The 12,165-nt window shown below is 36.4% G+C and overlaps 1 protein-coding gene across 1 annotated transcript; it reads left to right on the top strand.

Moving 5' to 3' along the window:
• Positions 1–1,038: 1,038 nt before the first annotated feature.
• LOC111513119 (facilitated trehalose transporter Tret1-like) lies at positions 1,039–11,640 on the top strand. Its single transcript, XM_023169280.2, has 2 exons — positions 1,039–1,157; positions 10,137–11,640. Exons 1-2 carry the CDS (start codon positions 1,049–1,051, stop codon positions 11,501–11,503), a joined length of 1,476 nt encoding a protein of 491 aa, XP_023025048.2. The 5' UTR covers positions 1,039–1,048; the 3' UTR covers positions 11,504–11,640.
• Positions 11,641–12,165: the final 525 nt, after the last annotated feature.

The raw sequence follows: 12,165 nt of genomic DNA, 5'->3' as shown, positions 1-12,165 counted from the left end.
AGAGGTCCATACCCAGTATCCTCAAAAAATCAATGTCTGGTGTGGTATATTAGGTAGTCATATCGTAGGGCCACTTTTTATTCCTGGGAATTTAACTGGTGAGGTCTACCTGAACATGCTTGAAGATACAATTGATCTCCTCATAACAGAAATAATTGAAAATGACTAAAATCATAATGATGATCGGCTTCATTTCCAGCAAGATGGAGTACCTCCTCCCTATGTTGCTCCGGTAAGAGAGTTTTCAGATGACCGGTTTCCTGGACGGTGGATTGGAAGGAGAGGCCCCATCGAATGACCTGCCAGGTCACCTGATTTATCGCCTTTAGACTTTTTTCTTTGGAGACACCTGAAAAATAAATGTTTTGCTACGCAGCCCGAGTCCATAGAAGATTTCCGCCAACGAATTACAGCAGAGTGCAGAAGTATAACACTTGATATGCTACAGAATGTTTGGAATAGATTTGAACAAAATATGTATTATTGTATGGAAATGGGTAACATTTTCAGCACTTGCTGAAGTAGGATTCTACTAAGTCAATTACGTCAATTTCACATTTCAAAGTACTGGGTTGTAGTTGTTTTTCTTCATAATACCTACATGTTTGAGTGAAATACAACAAATTAGGTATCATTGGATAGATAATTTTGTGTCCTTCCAAATGATATATCACTCGACCCCACTATCCATTTAAAATTTTAGGGTTGTTACTCACCCTCGCTAGGAGGTTGAAGGCACAGGTAGAAAAATACATCTAAAATGTGTCCCCCTCATTTTTGCATTTTTGCGTTAAGTTACAAAAAAAGGAGAAAAGCAAGGTGCATACTTTTCGTTGGACCACTCTGTATATTAATTATTTTCCCTAAAAATTGCGAGGATTTTTATCTAAATCCTTCTTTGAATTCAGGACGTTTCTTTTTTTCATTTCTTACTACATTCCCTAACTACTTCTGTCAGTACCACCATGTAAACTACATTTATGGAAGAAGATAAATTTGAATTCATTAGATAGGCTAAATAATTTCAACTCGCCAAGTTAGTCTATCAATGGTGAGTAGTATTTCGCTGAATAAAATAAGAATGGAGGCTTCCAACTGTATGGGTGGCAAAATCGTTACCGAAAATCATTCGGTACAAATTCTTGCGGTGATTTTTGGTGAGTAATTTTCCTAGCCGAAAAATGTAGAGTACATAAAATAGTACTTACGATATCAATTTATCAAAAGAGCAACAATTCACCAATACCAAATACAAAATATATCAATAAGTTTGTAAAAATGATGTTCAATGATTTTTGTACCTTCCGAATTCGAAAAGTATAATTTGAGAGTTCTTCAATAAATATATTTCATGATTTCTTTTTCAAATTTATGTTTTTTCGACCATATCATACTATCTATGTTGAAAGCGATGAGGTCTTCATTTCCGAAAGAATTCCTGAAGAATGACTTCTGTGTTTATTTAATGCATAAAACCACTTCATACCTATAGATCATGTAGTTGAAAGATTTGAAAATGGGCAACACACAGAAGTTTCTCTGTGAGATCTCTCAAAAGCTTTCGGTTGTGTATCTTAAGAAAAACTAACAAACTTTTTTGGAAACAGGAAAGTAACCCTACAATCAATTCAATCATACGCACACAACAGATATATCACTAGTTTTTTTTAATCGTATAGGATTTTCATAAAATCACCCATGGAGTCTCCCAGGGTAGAGAGTTGAGCCCTCTTATATTCATAATTTACCTTAGTGACATTTTTCAATTTATGTCCTCCGACAAATGTATATCTGAAGCTGACCCATATACATGGTTTTCTACAAATACTAAGTATATATCGAGTAGTTTGGTGAATTGGCATTATTAATGAGAGGTTAAACTGGAATAAATATATAGACTAGTAATATATAATGTATCTATAGTTATGTATAATGAACATATAGACTAGTTATGTATCTTTTTTTCACTTTTTTAATCGCAGCGACTGAAAAAAATCATCAACTCTCTTATATCTATTCACGGTACTGTTTATGAGGCAACTCTATCCAATCAATTGGGGTTTTTGATCTTCATAAATTGCTATAAAATCGAAACCGCATGGTGTATAATATTTACAAAAATATCACACATGAAAAGTACAGTAATATTACTGTATTTACAAACTGTGAGTTGAAAACAAAACGAAAATGTTTGTACAGACAGGGCAGAACAACTCTACAGATATACAATGGTATTCCAGGTAGTAGTATTCAAGTAGAACATCATTCAACAAGTGTTAGGACTTACTGAGAAGATAACATTCATTTCACTCATTTACATAATAACCTTCTAGTGCAGGGGTCTCCAAACTTTAAAGCCTTCAGGCCATAATGATTTTTTCAGTTTGTTCCAAGGGCCAATTTCTGTCCTTAACTATATTTCTAGACTAGGATAGTCGCAAAGTGCGTGACCTAGACAAACTTACGCTTTTTTGCATTTCAATTATTATTGTGTATTGTGACACTAGTGGAGAGTAGTGGTACTATATACTATCTTTTTCAGCTACCCGCTAGGTGGCATTAGGCGTAATTAAATATTTGGAATAACCGCGTTGGTTCGAGAAAGTTCTGAAAGCGAAGGAAGCGAAACTGTCTATTGTGAAATAAAGAAAAACAATAAGTCAAATCAAAATACTTTTATTGACGGGTGTTAATGTGTGATTTGTTAGTATGGAAAAGAAGCGAAAAATCGACAGTGAATGCAGAACGTTCCAAGAAAAATGGAACTTCCAGTATTTTGTGATTGAGTCCAGTAATAAGGCGCTATGTTTAATTTGTAATGAAACCATAGCTGTTCTCAAAGACTATAACATTAAACGACACTATGAATCGAAACATCTTCAAAGTTACTCCAAGTATACAGGAAGTTTACGGAAGGAAAAATTTGAAGCTTTGAAACGCGGACTCAAATCGCAGCAATCTTTGTTTACCAAAGCGAATACTGAACAAGAGTCTGCAACTCGCGCCAGCTTCGTGTGGCTCTTGAAATCGAAAAACGTGGCAAACCATTCACCGATGGAGAAATGATAAAAAATGCTTGATTGCAGTAGCCGAAGAAATATGCCCGGAAAAGGTAAATTTATTTAAAAGTGTCAGTTTGTCAGCAAACACCGTGGCTCGGAGGGTGCAAGACATCGCAGAAAATATATCAACTGTCTGACAAAAATGGACAACGGATGTGTCAGATACTGCTCAGGTGTTGATTTTTATTCGCGGAGTAGATAAAAGCTATGAAGTGTATGAAAAACTTCTTGATATTGATAGTATTCACGGCACGACAACTGGGGCAGATATTTTTAAGGGAGTTGAAAATGCCATTAATAAAAAGAACCTTCGATGGAGAAATTTGAAATCTATAACAACTGATGGAGGCAAAAATATGTATGGTAAAAATAAAGGAGTGGTTGCACTTGTGTCAAAGGCTATAGAAAATGATGGTGGTTCAAAACCATTAGTCTTACATTGTATCATTCATCAACAGTCCTTGTGTGGAAAATGTTTGGATATGTCTGAAGTTCTAAAATCAGTCATATCAGTTGTTAACTTCATCAGATCCACTGGGCTGAATCACCGACAATTCCGCGAGTTCATTCAACAGATTGGAGAAAATGATTTACCATATCATACTGGCGTTCGCTGGCTTAGTTGCGAAAAAGTCCTCAAGCGTTTTTTTGAACTTCGAGCGGAGATCGAAAATTTTTCAAATGAGAAGCAGCGCCTTTTTGCCGATTTAGAAAATAGTGAATGGATGTGGGAGTTAGCCTTCTATGTCGATTTGACAAATCATATGAACGAACTGAATTTGAGATTGCAAGGAGAAAATCAGCTTCTCCCTGATTTATACACCAATATCAAATCCTTCAGGCAGAAAATAATACTATTTCAATCGCAATTACGTAAAAAATGTTTCTCACATTTTGAAACATGTGAAATATTCAGCCACACTCGTTTTTCAGATTTTGATGTCATTGCGAATGAAATTAAGCTTTTCCAAAATCTTTTTGATTCTGACATTGAAACCCTAGCTTCGGAAGTCCAAATGGAAATTATTGATTTACGGTGCAGTGATATGCTCAAGAACAAATATCAAAATTCATCTTTGTTGGAATTTTATAAGAGTCTTCCACTGGAACAATTTGATGATTTGCATAAATTTGCTCGTGGGTTGTTTTCTGTTTTTGGTACTACTTACTTGTGTGAGAAAACGTTTTCCAAGATGAAGTAGATAAAGAATGTTTACAGATCTCAATTAACCGATGAGCATCTTAAATCTCTTTTGATAATTGGTACAAGTAAAATTGATCCACAACTTCAAAGTATTGTCGGTGGAAAATCACAATTACATAAATCTCATTAGTGTTTTTGTTTTACTGTGATTCATTTCAATTATTTGTTAGTTATTAATATGCTTAATCTTAGGTACTTTAGTTAAGTCATCTTTGTCATCATTTCTGTCGTTAAGTTTTACCTTGCAAGTAAATAAAACCGAGTAATTATCATTCTGTGTTTTCTTCTTCAACTTATAACAGCAATAGTAACAACAATTAGGTAATCATTGGCTAAATCATTGGCTGTCGCGGGCCGGATTGATGACACTGGCGGGCCGGATTTGGCCCGCGGGCCGTAGTTTGGGGACCCCTGAGTGAGATACATTAATTCCAACGCTTTTTCAATTATTCGGCATTCTACGGCATCTACGGTACTACGGCATCTACGGCTCTACGGGGTTCTTACGGTATTGACAAGACACCGGTATTGCCCTGCCCTCCGGGGATATTGAATTCTTTGTGAAAATAGAAGTCCTTGCCGCACTTAGGCAAAAATCTTAGCCGGACAGATGCAGAAGTCTATCATTCTTGGCTCACTCCTCTGGCTCTCACTTCTCAAAGGTCAGAACTTTAATTTAATTACTTTAATTAATTAAATCGATTCAATTAATTTTATTTTCATTTAATTTTAAATTGGCACATCCGCATTGTGAACTGTAAATTCAGGTACTCAATCAAGTCAAGTACCTCTACAGGGGTAATGTAGGTACTAATAGAAATGTAATGAATCATTGTTAGTTTATTGTATAAGTTTGAAAATGTCCGTATAGGACGAAACTGCAGTAACGTTACTTACAAATAAAAGTGTTAAAAAACATAGAAATTTTTATTTCTCTTTTTATTATGATTTTCTACCACGTGGTAACGGCTACAGCCATCAATTTTCCATGAATAATGTATGGTGGTCAACGGATTGATCCACTATAACTTTCTGCAACCGTTTGTTTGAAGGTGATTGACAATGTTTCGTGATGAATTTCACTAGTTCGGACTTCCATTGTCTACTATATGAAATGATTTAAAATCCCTGAAACAAGTAAAAGGGAATAATTAAAAAAGAATAGTTGAAAATAACAATTATATTAAGCAACAATAAACCTGAAATGAAATGATAGTGAAATAACCTACGAGTAAAAATATAATAATTGAATAAATAAAAATTAAAGGACTGCAAAAAGAAAATAATAAAAATAAAGTGTAGAGATTCCAAGTCACGTTAGTTCACGACGTTTCGATTGTTGGTATCTACAATCGTCTTCGGGTGATGACTGGTCATATTCTTAAGCACTTCGATAACTTCAAACCTTCGTCAATCAGGATCAGGCAACAATGGCCTTCGTCGATTTCATCGAATCCAGAACACCCAGTTTACATGATGACTTGTGGTACGTGGGCAAAAGTGCACTGATTCAAATGGCGCTCATTTCGATTCAGTTGAATGAGTAATCACTGAGTGTTACAGTCAAAAGTGGACTCACAAAAACGGACAAAACTTCTGAAACAACCTAAAAATGTTGCTGTTTAAGGATCGATTGATGTGAAATTCAGACTCGTGTCACTTGAAGGTACGTTCTATTGGAAAACAAATGGGATTTTATGTTAGTGATGCCATATATAGGTTACCTGAAAGACTTGTTGAACGACCTACTGATTCTAATTGACTTGCTCAATAACAAAATAATTTATCGTCTAGTATACTCAAGGACAGCACGTCAATTTTCTGGTTGACCACTTCGTACATAATTCAACGTCTGCGATTGTACTTTCATGCTCAAATTTTACCAAGTGACACTTTCCGTCACACTCTCCACTTTTTGTGTTGTAAACAAGAGTGAATGTTATAGGTGCTTCCCTTGAGAAAAGAATCAATCAACCAACCCACTAGAATAGCTGGCAATTGTTCAACATCGATTCATTCGATTTTCACTAATTCTCAAGATATTTCTGATTCTGGCGTTCGGGATCTTGATATATCTGATCACATGCTCTTTTACTGTTCCATGAATGTAGAACTGAAAGTCTGTCACGATTATTCATCCAGTTTCAGGTCTCTACGTAACAAAGACATGCTCTGTTTTCAAAGGGACCTCGAAAACATGGCATGGGACATTTAGTACTCGATTGAAAACATAGAACAGGAAATTATTTTTTTAACAGGTAACTTACTGCAACTTTTCAACCATCATGCAACTGTTCGACGTGTAAAAAAAACAAAATAAAACCCTATAGTCCATGGATCACAGATAATATTCGCAGTATGCAAAAACTAAGGTATGAATCACTCAATCGGTATCGAATAACAAAAATGGTGGAACATAAGGAACATTACAAAACTATGAGAAATGTTGTCACTGCAGCTGTAAGGGTAGAAAAAAGGTGTATCTGAACTATACTTTTAAAAAACTCAAACAAAAACAAAAATGACAAGAACTGAAAGAACTGAGCATCAAAAAGAAAAACAATGTTTTTTTAACAGAAGAACTACAGTACGTTGAAGCACTCAATCCGTACTTTGTTGACTAACGTAAAAACTCTCGCCAGCCAAGCACTAGTTTACTAGATGAATATACTGCATTTGGGTGTGAAAACATTAGTGTGATTCTAATAATACTATCCTGCCCCGTTATTGTGTCACATATAACGTATACGTATAATTAACTCTTGTATACAAAACTCCTATTTTCCACAGTTATGGAAGGAAGCTCTCGTCAATCCTCTGCCAAAAATAAGTTCACCATCAGAGTTTTCACACTTACGTTTAGTTTCTATTCCAGCTGTTCTTTGAAAAGTGCTCGAAAGAGCCATTGAGTCTCAAATAGTACCATTTATCTACCAGCGAAACAATCAGATTTTAGGCCAGATTACAGCTGTAGCTCTGCATTGACTGATGTGTCAGATGATCTTCTGAGGGGAATGGACAAAAGTAAGGCAACGATCCTGGTACACAAAAGCGTTCGATATGCTGAATCATAAAATTCTATTGGTAATTCTAAATCATATCGGCTTTTTGTGCGAGCTTGCGATTTGATAAAATCATTCCTAACGAACACATAACAGCGAGTAGTGTATAAAAATGGGAAATCGACGGCAATTCCTGTCACCACTGGTGTACCTCACGGGAGAATTTTGGGTCCATTATTATATGCAATTTATACTGCACAGTTCGTAAAGCCGTAAACTCGTTGCAAGTATCATCTTGAAATGTTGGGTTTTCCAGGTAGTTTAATTGAAGCCAGTCATTACCAAGAGTTTCGTTTTTATTCGTATCAAAGTTAACATCTTACATCGAAGAGTATATGCACACTAATGATTCATCAGAATCGGGGTTATACAGAATTGGTTGCTCATCACTTATTATCTAATTGTTATATATTTGAACTGCAAACAGTTCAATGTACTGAAAAGGTTGCAGTAATACATAATTAGGTCGAGGTGAGTTTAATGAACCTGCAACGTTTCTATACGTAGAATTGTGGAAAAGACAATTGAATATAATACGAATTTGGTAAACTATTTGAAATGTAAAATATGTGACTTAAATCTTTATCACAATCTATACGCAGACGACTCGCAGTTATACTTTTCCTTTAACCCATCAGATACTGCAGCAGCAGAATATTCAGTCAACTATGATCTGCAAAAACTTTTCGAAATATCAAATGAACATTTATTGAAAATCAATCCACAAAAATCCATGGCTATACATTTTTGTAATGTTAGAATCAGAGAAGAATTGCAGGCATCTTTGAACATTAATATAGTTAATGAGGTTATTTCTTTCAGAACATCCCCTAGAAATCTGGGTTTGATAATTGACAATACACTCAAATTCACGGAGCACGTCGCGTCAAAGTTGAGAATTGCCTATGCTAATTTGGAAATTTCTAAATCAAATCACAAAAAAAGAACTATGTGATTCAATTGTTTTCTCACACATGAACTTTTGTAATAGTATATATAGGTCGTGTTTAAATAATAGAGATTCCGGGCGCATTCAGAAATTACAAAATTCTTGTTTGAGGTTGATATATGGTATAAGGCGAAGACAGAGAATGTCGCATAGACTGAAGAAAATAAACTGGATGAATATGTATAATCGAAGACTACTTCATGCAACCTGTTTCTTCTATACAATTTTGAAATACGAAAAACCTCCTTATTTACACAAAAAATTATCTTTAGAAGTTATGTTCATAATGTCATATTCGTAGAATAGGAATTATAACTATACCTTCCCATAAGAAAGAGATATTCAAACGTTCTTTCACACATACTGCACGGCAAATCTTCCGAATAAATTCCGGATCACTGACTTCACAAAATTAATGACGTCATTCGAAACAATAATAAAAGAGAAGCTATCTTAACATCAACATATTTAGTACTCAACTGGCAGTTTTCATAATAATCGAAATATAATAATCTTAGTCGATTACCATTTACTTAGATATATGCATTTTCCCCCTGGGCCTCAACAGCACCTGATCTCGTATCAGAAAGCTGACAATAGGCCAATTAATCTGTATATTATAAAATATATGTAGGTATTATCATACTGGTCATGTAATTGTGAATTCGGATTAATAAACGTCTTACAATTTGTTCCAGTGTAGTGTGCGCTGGTCAGGCCCTATCCCCCGAAGACCCGATGCATTCGGGAGGGTGCGCCAACATTTTTAACCAATGACCACTCCCCACACCGTGGGGTAAGTGATCATTGGGTCTGAGAATCATGTGCCCTGAGCGAGTGCAGTGAGCCAAGAATGACAGCCTTCTGCATATGTGCGGCTAAGATTTCTGCCTTAGTGCGGCAAGCCGGTATTATTCCCCCTGTTGTCGGGGGAAGTAGAACCGTGGAACGGACGATTTGCGATGCAAACTCCTATAGAGATGCATCATTTTTCGGGTCCTTACGTCGAGTTGATACAGCTCCTCCCGAGTCCACTCCACTACTCCAAACGAGTAGAGTAAGATTGGAACGGCAAGCATATTTGTTGCAGCAACTTTTTTTTTCCCCGACAGTTCCGATGACCAGATCTGTCGAAGTTTGTGCTGATACTTGCCGCGGAGAGGGTTATTCACTGCTGTTACCTCTTGTGAGTGGCGTTGTTCCACCCCGGGGTAAGTATACGTCTCTCCGGCATCCAGATGGAATAGTAAGCTTCCATCTACGAGCTGCACATCCTCTCCGTAGTCCCCGCATCTTCCTCTTTTGAGATGGACCATTGCACATTTGTCTATCCCGAATTTCATACCGATATCATGCGTGTACTCTTCCACCACCCTCAAGGACTGATGGAGATCCTTTTATCCAGAGGCATAAAGGTTAAGATCATCTAAATAAAACAAATAGGTGACCTTGTGCCTCCGGTTTCCGGGGGTGCCACAGTTATACCCTCGAGTATTTCTGAGCGTAACGAATAATGGCAATAGTAAGATGCAGAAGAGAAGGAGACTGAAAGAATCACCCTGAAATACACCCTCTCATTATTATTATTATTATTTTCGAAACTTCCATTAGATATTAATTGAATATTATAATTACAAGGACATCGGTTTGATATTTTCAAAAATATTCATGTTTGAGGCTGATGAAAAATAAATATAGTCACAGCATTATTAGAGATAGTATTTTTTTTCTCAGTCGAGACCGAATGTTACAGTTTTCCTTGATTAACAGTATGGCAATATTCATAATGGGGCTTTCAAAACGAGACCTCGGCTATTTCACTAACTCTTCACAAACTGATCGATATATATTTTTTTCAGCTAGCTTATCAGCTATCACCTGTGGAATTGGCTTCTCGTGGTCTTCCCCGTTTGTCTTGAAGATTTCAAAAGACAAACAGAACTATGACATCAGTGAAGAACAAGCTGCACATTTCACGATGCTCCCCTTCCTCGTTGTGATGGTTGTCTGCCCGATCTTCAGCAAGCTGAGTGATGTTTATGGAAGAAAACGTATTTTGCTCGTAACATCTTTGGTTGATGTAACCGTTTGGATCCTCAAAGCTACAGCGAGGAGTGTGTATGTTTTCTATATCGCCAGACTATTGGTAGGAGTCTCAGAAGCCATAATGTTTGTCGCGCTGCCTGCCTACCTTGGAGAGGTTTCATCGCCGAAAATAAGAGGTACATGGGGAAATTCGATGACTGTGTCTTTTCTCCTGGGAGAACTACTAGTAACTGTTGCTGGGAGTTACTTCAACGTTTGGGAGACAAGCTGTATCTTCATTCCTATACCAGTTTTGTTTTTCATTTTGTTTTCTTTCATGCCAGAGTCTCCTTATTTTTACATAATGAGAGGAAGATACGATGAGGCTAAAATGTCCTTGCAGAGGCTGAACCGGAAAAAGGACGTGACAGCAGATTTCTCGTCTCTGAAAGCTGATGTTGACAGACAGATGTCGGAGCATGGAACTTGGAAAGAAACTCTAAAGATAGACAGCAATAGAAGAGCTCTTGCTGCAGCACTATTTCTCAGGGTGTCCCATATAGTTGGAGGAGGACACGCCTTTGTGAATTTCACTCAGTACATTTTTGATAAATCTGAAGGAACTTTCACGACTGAAGTTTCGTCAATGATTTTCATGAGTCTGGTTGTTTCTCTAAGTATTTTTGCTAGTTTAGGAGTTAATTGGCTCAGCAGAAGAAAAGCATATATGGGATCGTTAATTCCATGTGCTGCTGTTCTATTCATTGAGGCGGTATACTTTTACATCCACCAGCACCGACCAGATGTGAATATTAATTCATTTCATTGGATTCCTATAGTTGGTATGATACTTTACTCCATATTCAGCTCTTATGGCATCAATTTGATGCCCACTTTAATGTTAGGGGAATTATTTTCCACCAGCTTTCGGTTGAAAGCGATGAGCATTTTTTTGGTCATTACTGGAGTCATGTCTTTTATTGCTAATGCCCTATTCTATTTCCTCAGTTCTAAGTATGGTCTTTATGCGCCATTTTTGTTCTTTTCAATTTGTGATGTGATCTCAAGCATTGTTTGCTATTTCATTTTACCCGAAACGAAAGATAGAACTCTAGAGGAAATCCAGCAATTGATGAAAGGAAATGAGTCGAAAAAATCAACAGATGAAAATGAAAATTTGATGTGTTTCGATGGTAATTAATTGCTTGAGAAATAATCTACTTCTCTTCATGAAAAATATTTATCAGTTAAATAAAAATATTATCTATGAAGAACGATTTATACTTTTTCCTTCCTCTTTTCACTTCACATCAAATTCAAAGCTGAGATACTATTCGTTTTAAATAAAGGATATTCAAACCTTCATTGATATTATTTCACATTCAGAGATTATGACGTGAATATGACTATCAGCTTTTTTCCAGGATAATACCAAGGCAGATATTGAAATCGGAATATGAAATCACGTCTTCTTTCTCTTGCTGATATTTCTGTTTTCGAGTCGAATGAAGCATTAAATATTTCTTTATTCAGTTAGGGCTTTGAACATTGAATAGAGGTGATAATAGTAAATCGTGTTCAGAATGAGGATAAGATAGAATGATCTCTGTGCGTGGTTACATTATTCTAGGTTGTAACAATGAGTAGGTACCTACGTTGATTCGACTACAATGAATAACATTTCGAATAGATCCCCCTATGCCCCTCCCGGGTTGAGTGACCTGAAGTAAAAACTTCGCCCCACAACTTATTTGCGAGGAAAACTTAATACTTCACTCCTCCACCCCCGCTCTCCGAGCGGTCCTCAATTCAAAAAACTTTTCACAGGAGACATGGAGTTTCAAAAAAACTTCACTACTGCCA

This window comes from Leptinotarsa decemlineata, unplaced genomic scaffold (genome assembly GCF_025532065.1).
Source record: "Leptinotarsa decemlineata unplaced genomic scaffold, Ldec_3_MD MMD2_P_RNA_scaffold_2, whole genome shotgun sequence".
NCBI classification, from domain to species: domain Eukaryota; kingdom Metazoa; phylum Arthropoda; class Insecta; order Coleoptera; family Chrysomelidae; genus Leptinotarsa; species Leptinotarsa decemlineata.
This window is presented reverse-complemented; position numbering and strand designations above follow the sequence as displayed.

What these genes read in the sequence shown, in the direction of transcription:
- LOC111513119 (XM_023169280.2), top strand. Translation starts at nt 1,049, where the DNA reads ATGGTGAGTAGTATTTCGCTGAATAAAATAAGAATGGAGGCTTCCAAC. An exon ending in AATTCTTGCGGTGATTTTTG is followed by an intron (nt 1,158 to 10,136) that starts GTGAGTAATTTT and finishes TATTTTTTTCAG; the next exon opens with CTAGCTTATCAGCTATCACC.